Source organism: Acartia tonsa, chromosome 6 (assembly GCF_053477335.1).
Source record: "Acartia tonsa isolate MP-2025a chromosome 6, ASM5347733v1, whole genome shotgun sequence".
Classification (NCBI taxonomy): domain Eukaryota; kingdom Metazoa; phylum Arthropoda; class Copepoda; order Calanoida; family Acartiidae; genus Acartia; species Acartia tonsa.
In genome coordinates, this window is record NC_137265.1 from 40681112 (window position 1) to 40693296 (window position 12185).

Below are 12185 nucleotides of genomic sequence, written 5' to 3' on the forward strand. Positions count from 1 at the left end.
AAAGAATTCTTACCGAAGTTTTTGATCTTGTCAAGCCGGGAAGCACTCAAAGGTATTTTTCAGTACGGATAACACCACAATTTTGACTATACATGGTTTTTATCACACAGATATTCCGCACATCATGAAAGAAAGATTAAAGATGGCCACGCTAGCTTTGTTTTGGTTTAAGCGCAAGCGTTGTTTTGATTGCCGCGTTCAATTATGAACTTTATTTAAACTTGGGCACTTTCCAAACTGCCATTAATGATAAGGAAAACAAAAAGGATAAAGGTTCGAGTTCACAAACGCATCACACTATTATACTTCCAATACAACTATAAAGAACTTCATTTCTTATTGTGGTGGGTAATTAAAATTGAATGAGAAAAGAAAGTATTGTAAATTAATTAAAAAGCCATTTTCTTTTTCCTTTCTCCGTCTTTATTAGCACAGTAAGTAATAATATTTTAATTTAAAATCTTAAATATTTTCTAATCTTTGGAAATTAGTTTCTTCTGAAGAATTTAAGGTATATTAAATTGCAAAAAAGAATATTAATGGTGGTGTCAAAACGCCCTTTAAACTAAAAGTGCGAGCCTCTTTTACACACATACCTTCAAGAAATATACCCCCCCCTGGCAAAGACCCAATGCACGCCACTAGTAAGACAACAATATTTTTAGCTGCTATAGCACAATTTTTGCAATTCAGGTATATTTGATTTATCCTGCAATTTACCTGCTCCTGCAGCCATGAGTTATGACTATTTTAAATGTAAATTGTCTGGTGAGGGGCCTTTGTTGCCCCAACCCTGTGGGGGTATGTACCCAATAAAACCTAACCTAAAGAAAACAAACAAACTCACTCAGAAAAACTACCCCCTACCCCTGTATTTTAATATAGAAATAAAATACATCTACAAAAATTGAAATATATATATAATCTTTATCTAAATATAATGTTAAATGAATAATTTTGTGAAAATAAAGCATAAAACTTAATAACTTTTGTCTAAAAAAATATGGCATAGCAACCCCTAAATCTAAAATAACCGTGAAGCAACCCCTTACTACACAAATTGAAATCTCCGTAAACGCGACGCATCTTTTCTCCGCTGTTACTCTGACGCTCGCCGTATTGGGTTCTAGCAACGCGAGACCTCCAACTAATCACAGTATATTAGCCTAACAAGATGCTTCAAATTTGCTGTGATTTTTTAGCATAAAATAAATGCGGGAACCACGTGGATGAGTATTTGTGGTTGGATATCCGAGTATAAAAAGGGATGTAGGGCCGTCAAATTTTAGTCTGCATCCCAGCTTCACCAAAACAGCATTAGGTATTAACATTTTAACTCGCATAAGAAATTTATTTTCTGTTTGTTTCTTAAATTATTAAATTAAAGTAGTCTTATTTTTTAAATTGTGGTGTTTTGTTTTTAGTTAAGATTAAAGTGTAACTTTAGAGTTGATCTTGAAAATGTGAAAAAATATTTTTTTAGTTTTGTGTTTTTCCATAAGTTAAAAGAAATTAGATTTGTTAGACAAAAACAATAATTCTATAAAATGTTTTTGACTGTAAAATAAAAGTGTTAATGTATAAAGGTTAAAAAAGTTATTAAATTTTATTTAGGAAAAGTCATGGTAATTAAGGTTTTCCTATGCTATGTTTTTAAAGCTATTGATCCATCTTAACCTAAGGCTACTTTATCATCCTAACATATTTGTACAGGCCATATATAATATATATTTCAAAAAGTAAGGTTTTCATTCTCAATCGTCCTGTAAAGGAAAAAATACACAAATCAGTAAAGTCTATTAAAAATATAGAATTTTATATTAATGTTTCTTTTTGTTTTGTGATCAAATGAATTGTAGAAATGTAGCGCATTGACCTATGCTTCATAAAAATAATTCAAAATTAACAAAAAAATTCATAGATCTGTTTTTATTTAGAATGAGAGCTTTCCTGCCAGTTGCTTGCCTTTGTCTGCTGAGCAGCCCCGCTCTTGCCACCATTGCCGTGGGCACGGCCACCCTCGCCATTCCCGCCATCTCTGCCTCTTCCATCGGTCTGGCTGGCGTTACTCTGTCCAGCAGCGCCGTTGCCGGTACCCTCGGTGCCCTCAGTCTCTTGGGTGTTGCAAAGGCTGGTGCCCTCATCGGTAGCCTTAAGTAAGTCAATCTTAAATGCGGAGCATCTCTATAAGTATCTACCTTACAAACAAAGAAAATTATCCCTTCTTAGATGAAACTTATGGAATAGAAGTTAGGACACTGCTAGTTTGAAACTAACCAACCAAAATTCTATAGAAGTAACAAAAAATTTTAAGCCAACGAATCCGAGATAAGATTACAAAACTTTGAATACCAATATAATTTACAGCCCAATGTTCCTTCCTTTCTTGGAAATAGGAAAGCCTTCGAAAGAATTCCAATTGGTACATTTTAAGTCATTTACTGACTGTTATTGGCGGACATAAAACCCTAGACAATTAATTACAATAACCAAGCTGAATTACTAATTGTCGTTGTGCTTGACTAATAGTTGTAATAATGTTATCAGGCGCCCCAGGTCCAGACGTGCCGCCCAGGAGCCTGCCGCTGACGTCCTGTTCATCAGCATCCTTAAGGTAAATTACCCACTTATATTAAATAGTAAGGTTTTTTATGAAGCAGCTTATAGCGTCTCCAAAAAAGTGGACAAATGTTACAACACTTGGTCGAACTATCCCGATTGACGTCATATTAGAAGGGAATATTACGTCAATCGGCATAAAACAGCAAAACGTTGGACATATATTCACTTTTTTGGAGACACAATAAACTGCTTCTTTTTTTGTCTGTGGGTTAGGATTTCAATAACTACTGAATTGATTGAGTTCTTTATTATCGGGAAGCTTCACATAAGTTCCAGGGAAGGCTTTAGGCTATTTCAATTTAAGATTTAAGTCTTAGGATTAAGGTATTTTTCTGTCCTTGCCTGAATCCCTACCCATTCGATTATAATTTTCAAAATCGCATCAAAATTTAGCTTGCTGTATCATTTAACCCAAATTGTTTATGTAAAAGCTTAACATTTTATTAGTTAATATAGCAAAATTATGAACAGCAAAATAGTTTTTTTTTTCTAGTTAAAAACTAAAAAAGCAGAGTGACCGTTTAATTTTAATTAAACATCATATGTTTCTATTTGCTAAGCATCAACGAATAAATATTAAACAATGCAAAAATTTCATTGTTTCTACAAAAACTATAAAAGTTTGCTAAATATTCATTTTATAGGATAAAATTAAAATTTTTAGAAATATTTTTTGTTAAAATTTATATTACTATTCAATACTTAAATAATGGTGAATTTGCCCCTAACATTTAGGGGCCGCTTACGAGGGGGGGAGAAACAAAAAATGGGCAAAAACCATCTACAGGCCTAAATAAAATATCCTAAAACCATTCCAGGACCTATACGAAGTTTATAGTAGTTATTAAAATCTTAATCTTCAGACAAAAAAACCTTACTACTTTATAAACTAGGATTTCCGTACGTCCGACTATCAAAAAATGACAGTCATACATTTTGACCTAATTTCTTTTAAAGATTACATTTTGGCTTAAAGCACTTACTTTTTATTAGTTAGCCTATAAATGCTGCTCTGGAAAGTACATACTTTTTTAAAAATCTGGCAAAATATTTGGAACACTTTAATGTCTAAATAGTTCATTGAAAAACCTTCTAGCCTTGAAATAATAAAGACACCCTTGAATATTTTTTTTATGGTTGGTTGATAAAATATTCAATATTTATCCAAAAGACACTACGTTTTGTAAAAATTTTGAAATTTAATAGTAATAATAATATTAAATATTCCTTTTAATATTTAATTTTAATATCATTTAAAAATTCTCCTTCCCCCCCCCCCCCCCCCCACAAAAAGAACATGTTTGTATGATATTTCCAGTACGGCTTACAAAAATAATATGACTACTTTTTTCATTTTCCTATCCGCGGACTACTGTTTCATCTACACTAGCAGGGAGTGCGAGTGAGGCCAGGAAATAGCCTAAAACCATCATAAGAAGCTTTTTTAAAGCCTCCTTAAAAAGTACAACCAATTCTGCAGCACTTTCCGAGATATTTTGCTTCAAAAAAAAACCTTAATACTTCTTATTACAAGATATTTTTGCTTTATTTTCCTTATTTCCAAACATAATTATGTAGATTATTCAAAAAAGGATTTTATGATAAATTTTCTTTTGTCTTAAAGTAAATTAAATTAGCCCTTGTGTTGAGTTGCATTAAAATTAACTAGGACAATTATGTTCATTAACAAAACAACAATATTTGCGCTTTTAAGAAGGGCCATAAAATAGCCTAAACCCATCCTAAAACTCATTTGTAAGAAAAACAGCCAAAAACTATCATGTGAAGCTTCCATGAAATGGAGAACTCAATCGGTTTAAGATCTTTAAGATCAAACAAAAAACTATTTTATTAATAGGCTAGCTTGCTAACCAATGGGCTGATATTAATCTCCTTTACAGTGAAGATTTAGGTCTCGGAAAAGTTTTTGGGGAGGAAACCCCTAACTTCCCATAAGAAATCATACATAAAAAAGCATTGCTTCAAATACTGAAACAAAAAGAATTTAATTTTCCTGTTTTAAAAAGACTTCGATAACTACTGAACCAATTAAATTCTTTCACATAGAGCCTGGGGATTGTTTTAGGCTATTTTACATTTAAGTTTTTGTATGGTTAAAGGCTACTTTTCTACCCTGCCCTACCCCTTATAGAGTAGCTTTACTGCGAGCATATGTTGGTTATAAAAGTACTTTTGTTGTTATTTAGGTTTATTACAACCATAAGGAGTAAAATTTATTTTTAGCTCTACATTTAATTTTATTCTAATGTTGTGATTTGGTCGAATCCCGAACCTAGCCCTGTAATAAAAAATCTTAAAAGTTGCACCTTCTGCTGCTATGTCAGATGTGATCAAAAGTAAAAGTAGGGAGGATGTCTTAGCCCAAAACAGGTACAACTTATTATTTTGCACAATTAAGACTTCAAGACAAAGTTCGTGCAACCAGAGGTATAAGTATCTTCATGTTTAAATGCCTTTTTATGCATATGATATTAAAAAATAAAAATAAAACTTAAATGATTTATATTTTTTCAGTTGGAAGAGGAGAAATGTGTAAGAAGATTTGTTTGCGAGGTCGCTACTGGTCACCTAGAGGCTCCTGAGTACCAGCCAGCCATCCAGGCTCTGCTCCAGGCCAACCTTGAGAACGAGGTAAAAACTTTTTCCATTAGACACATTGTAGATCATATTTTGTAGCTCTTTATAGTGTCTATAAAAAATGGTGTAAAACATTTCAAATGACTAATGATAGGCCAATACACAGACCAATATACATTTTTAGAACTGGTTCTAAGCCATACTGAAAAATCATGTAAAGCATCGTAATGCAAACAACTTTTCAGTTTTTAAAATAAAAATCTAATTAGGGCTTACAAGACTGGTTTCAAATTACATTTTTCATTTTAATGTACGCGGAAAGCTGTCTATAATACGATGCGATAAATAACTATTAAATGTGCCTTCAATTTTTCCAATAGTCAAATTAGAATTTGATCCTTGCTTCTCATAAGCCCTAGGAAGGTTCATGACTAGTTTTTTTGAAGAGGGATTTTTTTTACTTTTTCTTTAAGAAATGGGAGGTGGGTTGAATTCTACCCCCACCACTTTATGTACCCGTGGAGGCCACTGGGGGCCTTTTAAACAAAATAACCAACTATACCAATACAAAGTTAGTAAAATAATAAAAAAATGTGGTTTTAGTGTAAAGTATTTCTTTAGGTGAAATATTCCTTCTTGTAGAAATATTTTGTTTTTATTACTTACAATTTGTGTTTAGTAAATTTATGACATTATCAAATGGCCTTGATTTTGTAGTAATACTAGGTGCTTCTAAAAAGAATTGGGACTTTTTCATTTCATTTTCATAGAGTGATCAACACAGTTTTATTTGAATATACCCAGTGTTTCATTGTTTAGTTTTAACAAATCATCAGTTGGATTATAATTAAAAAGACATGATATTCAAATTAGTACTTAATATATACTAATTATAGAAGCATAAAAAGGCATTTTTTCATGGTTGCTGCCCTATAATTAAGAGCGTCTGTTCATCTCTTATTATCAAACATTCCTTGTCGATGATTGTTATCAGCCTTGTATAATGTATATTGATAGATTAGTATGGAACGAGTATATACTCGAGTATAAATATTGTAGAAAACTTAAGAAAGACAATGTTGAAAAAATCAATAATTTTTCTATCCTAGGTTGACTCCCCCAAGTTTGTGTACAGCGAGGCCGTCAAGTCCGGCGCCAGACACACCAGCGTTGAGACCTGTCAGGCCAAGTACAGCTGCCCCAAGACCGGTGCCGAGATCTACTCCGCCATGGCCAAGCTCGGCTTCTAAGCCCCCTGTGCCCACTCACATTACACCCACCCCCCACAAACCCTTGCCCCCCTATTACCAATGACAAGACTATAATAACTATCCCTCTAGAAAAATATTCAAAATTTTCTTATTTATTTTAACCAGAGCCAAAGAATCAAAACAGCTGTCTATCTAGTCCAGAAAACAAAAATTTTATATTTTTTCATACAAAGTTCTGGTAAAACAAAACTGCCATATATTCTGACTGCTAAACTGGGGCATTTCTACTGCAGAAGAGAGAGCAGTCACCCACTGCTGCTCTGCATTAGTAACTTCAAAAAGTGTCAACAGAAAATTTTGCCTCCAAATCTAACCGGCAGGTGCCACTGGTTTCCATCTAGCTTACTCAACAGTAAATAGAGCGGACAATTTAGTGCCAAACCTGACCGCTAGATGGAGTTTGCAACAATTTTGAAGAACCACCACTCAGCACAAAACCAGCAGTCTGAAACAGACTCGACACCCAAGAAGAAGTTTGTTGTAAATCTGTAAATTCACACGCAGACTCGATTGTACGATTATACCTAGCTTCTAATACGAAAATAAAGTACTTATAACATGTAATGCTGTTTCTAATTATTCATGTCTTTTTTGAAAGTAGCCTACTCTATAAACCTCTTTATTATATTCAGATGTAATTCTTTTCTCTATTTGGTTCTCTTGATGAATTCAATAATTTGAACTTTATTTATATTTGAGTTAATCTTCAATCATTTCAACTTTGTAGTTAAACCCTCTCTTTCTCTATTGGTCTGTCTCTCTCTCTCTGCCTATCATTCTTTCTCTCCATGTCTATCTCCCTTTCTCTCTCTCTCTGCCTCTCTTTCTCTCCATGTCTATCTCCCTTTCTCTCTCTCTCTGCCTCTCTTTCTCTCCATGTCTATCTCCCTTTCTCTCTCTCTCTGCCTCTCTTTCTCTCCATGTCTATCTCCCTTTCTCTCTCTCTCTGCCTCTCTTTCTCTCCATGTCTATCTCCCTTTCTCTCTCTCTCTGCCTATCATTCTTTCTCTCCATGTCTATCTCCCTTTCTCTCTCTCTCTGCCTCTCTTTCTCTCCATGTCTATCTCCCTTTCTCTCTCTCTCTGCCTATCATTCTTTCTCTCCATGTCTATCTCCCTTTCTCTCTCTCTCTGCCTATCATTCTTTCTCTCCATGTCTATCTCCCTTTCTCTCTCTCTCTGCCTCTCTTTCTCTCCATGTCTATCTCCCTTTCTCTCTCTCTCTGCCTCTCTTTCTCTCCATGTCTATCTCCCTTTCTCTCTCTCTCTGCCTCTCTTTCTCTCCATGTCTATCTCCCTTTCTCTCTCTCTCTGCCTCTCTTTCTCTCCATGTCTATCTCCCTTTCTCTCTCTCTCTGCCTCTCTTTCTCTCCATGTCTATCTCCCTTTCTCTCTCTCTCTGCCTCTCTTTCTCTCCATGTCTATCTCCCTTTCTCTCTCTCTCTGCCTCTCTTTCTCTCCATGTCTATCTCCCTTTCTCTCTCTCTCTGCCTCTCTTTCTCTCTACATCATTTTCCCAAAGTGATGACAAATCACAGAGAAGGAGGCAAAACCCAGAATGCTAAGAATCAAAATATTGTAGCACCTTCAGGGGGGCTCTAAAACTGTGGGGCCAATTGCCTTACCCTACCTGGTATTCACCTAATCTAACTTAACCTAACCTAAAGTAATCTGTCAACAGCTACTGTGAAAATATGATGAAGCCCTCAACTTCGTTTCATTCACATGACCCTAAATTGCATTCTCACGCTGTAAAAATTAAACTATAATACAGTAAAGATTTAAAAAGTTTGCTAATATTTTTATAAATATAAAGATGGAATATGCCAAATTAAGAAAAAAAAAATAAAGACTTTGCTAACAGAATGGTCTGTTGGTCGCGCAGTTGGTTGGACATTTCATAGTTCTAGAGTAGCGCTGCCACAGATACAGAACTGAGATGGGTTCTTAAAAAAATAAAGAAAAATCTGAATCGACTATGGTGGCCAGACCACAAAATTTTATTTTATATAAATTTATATATAAATATTAAGAAAATTTTTCTAAGAACATTGAAGGGTTATTAACATAAGATTTTGTCTAATTTTTGTAGATTTTTTATATGATTTAGGAGGATTTTTTTATTGAAACAGTTTTGTTGATCTGGCTACCACAGCCGATTTAGCGATCTAATTTTTTTAAAGAATCCACATCTGGATCCCTTTTTTCTAATAATTGAGATCATATTTTCAACTTTAATGAAATATGCGAATATGTATTATGTATTTTGTGTATAAATCATACACAAACATGCAATGAATGAAAAACAACAAAAATGTTGTTTATACCCCCACTTTAAGATCACCCTGTGTCAGTTTAGTTCAATGGCGGTTTCCATCAAAGTGACTAGTTAAGCATAATTTAAAATTGATTAAGTATGCGAATATGTATTTTTATTTTGTTATGAATCATACACAAACACGCAACGAATGAAAAACCCTAAAAATTCCCCATTTTGAAATCACCCTGGGTCAGTTCAATGGCAGTTTGCCTCAAAGTGACTAGTCGAGCATATTTTTCAACTTTAATATAGTATTCGAATATATATTTTGTTGAATCATACACAAACACGCAACGAGTGCTATGAAAAATAATAACAATTCCTGTCCATACGCCAACTTTACAATCACCCTGTATGTTTCAATGGCGTATCCCTCAAATTTCGTAGTCAAACACACTCAACCCCATGCCACCCCCCCTTCTTATATTGGAAATAAATTAGATATAAGGGGAAATGGTAAATTTTAGTTTTTTTTTATATTACATTAGGTCAAGTTGAGGTCCGATAGGTCCTATAGGGTTATGGCCCCCTGCATTATTAAAACCTTATTTTCAATTTATCTTAAAAATAAAGGGGGGGGGGGGCGTCATTGCTCGAAAGGCATATTGAGGGAAAGTACTGTTCCATTTTCCAAATTTATATTCTTTGTTACATACTTTCCTTATCAGAACGGATGTCCTTGGATTTTGATAATTATATTATGTATAATGTTTTAAGCTAATAGTAACAAATGCGTATAATAAGTGATAATTCAATGACAAGATAGAAACATCCATATAAGCGAAGCTTAAACAAACATTTAAGTCCAACTAACATGGATAATTTTTAGCAACGTATTCAATTCAACAATATCTTTAGGCTTTTAAAATATTCCAAGCAGCAAATTACTTGAATTCGTGATGCATACATACTTTCATTTAAAGACTTGATTATAGAGAAAATTTGCTTATAAAATAGTGCTTAATTGTCCTAGTAATAAAAATTCAAAAAATCATCAATGTTTAATTATTACATATTTTTTTGTCAAAAGGTGAAAATCAACTTGTTTTGAAAGGACCTTCGGAGTTTTTGGCAATCACTATAGAGTTGCTATTCTCTATAATTTGTACCTAACTTTCACAGGAATCATCATGCCAAGTTTGAAATTGATTGGCCAATAATTCTAACTTGCTTTAATTAAGATTTGAACTTTTATTCATGATATTATATTAAAAGAATCCGTTTATATTAATATTTATTTTATTATAGTTCAACTTAAAATCAGAATTTAAGAGAAAATATTACTTAATAGAAGCTTAAATATATATAAAATGAGTAAATTACGACACAGACAAACTATTCTCATAGCCCTGCATGCTATTTCCAGTCTAACAGGTAACCTAACCTAACCTAAACCACTACTATAACAATACAATTAATGATGTAGAATAAATTTTTAAAATTGCTTTTTACAGTTAGAATTCAGATAGCTTCATACCAATGGATTTATTATTACTTGGATCTTGCACCAGATTTTGATGTTCTCTAACAAAGTAAAACTTCTAGCGGGCTATAATAGCTCTCCCACCCCCCCCCCCCCCTCAAACTTGGTAAACGTAATGACTTATATGACAGGGGATATAGCATCCTAAATTCATGACATATTTTCCCTTTGTTATAATAGCCACTATATTTTACATCCATTTTTATACCAATGAACTCAATCTTAGTCTTCGCCTTTTTATGCGGATTTGTTTAAAAGGACTGTCGTTGACTAATTAATTTTTGGAAAAGAAAATGTTTTAAAATAGATCTCTTTATCTTTAAGCATTACAGATATATAGAGCAGTATCCAAGGGATTAAGGGAGGGGACAATGGATCGAATATTCAATTTTTAGGAGTCTCAGACTTTGGGTACTGGCTTAAAGGGAATGTGCAAGAATTTAGCAGTTTCTGACTGAGATTGGGTACTAGCGCATCAAATGCTGCTAATTTGCTTAGTTGGTTTTGAATATAGCAGACGGAAGAATTTGTTATGATATGGCTGGTTTAAAAAAAAATTTCTCCAAAAATATCATTTCATAGATAAAAACTTTATTGTGATATTTGTGTAATAAACAATCTAAGAACCCTAATCTAACAACCTAAATTTAATTCTAGTGTATAGTGGCATTTAAATCTAAGAATATGGGGGGGGGGGGGGTTGAACGAGTTCCAGGGAGATTTTTCTAGTAATTAATTACAGAATGGTTACATCAGTCTGATATACTGGTAATCTAATTTTTAAATGATTGCTTTTATTCTTGGAACTTTCTTCTTATTTTATAGTTTTCTAAATTTTATTAACATACCCTTTAAAATTTCCTGCAAATTTTCTGGATTAATCTGAATTTCATGGCCTTTCTTTGAAAACTCTTAAATTGAATGAATTAATTGTTCATTGTCACCTCCCTTTATCCCTGGCAGTATCCTGATTGAAGAACTTACGAAGGCAATATAATGTAACAAATGTATAGTAATGGATTTAGGATATACATGGATTTATTGTAAAGGGGAAAAATTTTCGTCAATTTAATTATCGAATATGGACCTCATTTGTTGGACATTTCGTTCATGCAGAAGGAGTGGGGTGGATGGGGCAAAGGGGGTCAATTGAGATATTGTTATTTTAGGCCAGGAATAAGGTATAACCAAAAAGCGAAATAAATCTATAATAAGATTTGGGGGACAAACAGAGAGGTTTTCAATTTTACGATGTACGCCCCTAACAAGAGCTGAAAACACGTATAGGTTTTGTTGTTTTTTTTTCCAAATTAATTTCGCTATTGGTTTAAGCTGATTTTAGGCAGCTACGAGTACATGAAAATATGGTGCAACATCCATGTTATTGGACAAAAAATTTTATCTTTATTTTAGATGCTGGACATATTTTCAATGCATTACATATTGATTTTTGCTTTCTATTAACAAATTTATTGAAGACAGTCCTTTTTCAAGTCGGTGATTTTAAGGTTTATGTGAGATGTTCCTAGCTGCAGTACTGGTGACAGCATATCATATGGATAAAATTCCTTATATTCATGATGGAATATTATTTAGGATTATGTGAGATGTTCCTAGCTGTAGTACTGGTGACAGCTTATCATATGGATAAAATTCCTTATATTCATGATGTAATATTATTTAGGATTATGTGAGATGTTCCTAGCTGCAGTACTGGTGACAGCATATCACATGGATTAAATTCCTTATATTCATAATGGAATATTATTTAGGATTATGTGAGATGTTCCTAGCTGCAGTACTGGTGACAGCATATCATATGGATAAAATTCCTTATATTCATGATGGAATATTATTTAGGATTATGTGAGATGTTCCTAGCTGTAGTACTG

General features: G+C 33.4%; 1 protein-coding gene across 1 annotated transcript; it reads left to right on the forward strand.

Moving 5' to 3' along the window:
• Nucleotides 1-1264: 1264 nt before the first annotated feature.
• Nucleotides 1265-7055, forward strand: LOC145322658 (uncharacterized). The gene is made up of 5 exons (XM_080164837.1): nt 1265-1321; nt 1938-2156; nt 2548-2614; nt 5158-5274; nt 6330-7055. The coding sequence occupies exons 2-5, from the start codon at nt 1939-1941 to the stop codon at nt 6468-6470; spliced, it is 543 nt and encodes a 180-aa protein (XP_080020963.1). The 5' UTR covers nt 1265-1321; nt 1938; the 3' UTR covers nt 6471-7055.
• Nucleotides 7056-12185: the final 5130 nt, after the last annotated feature.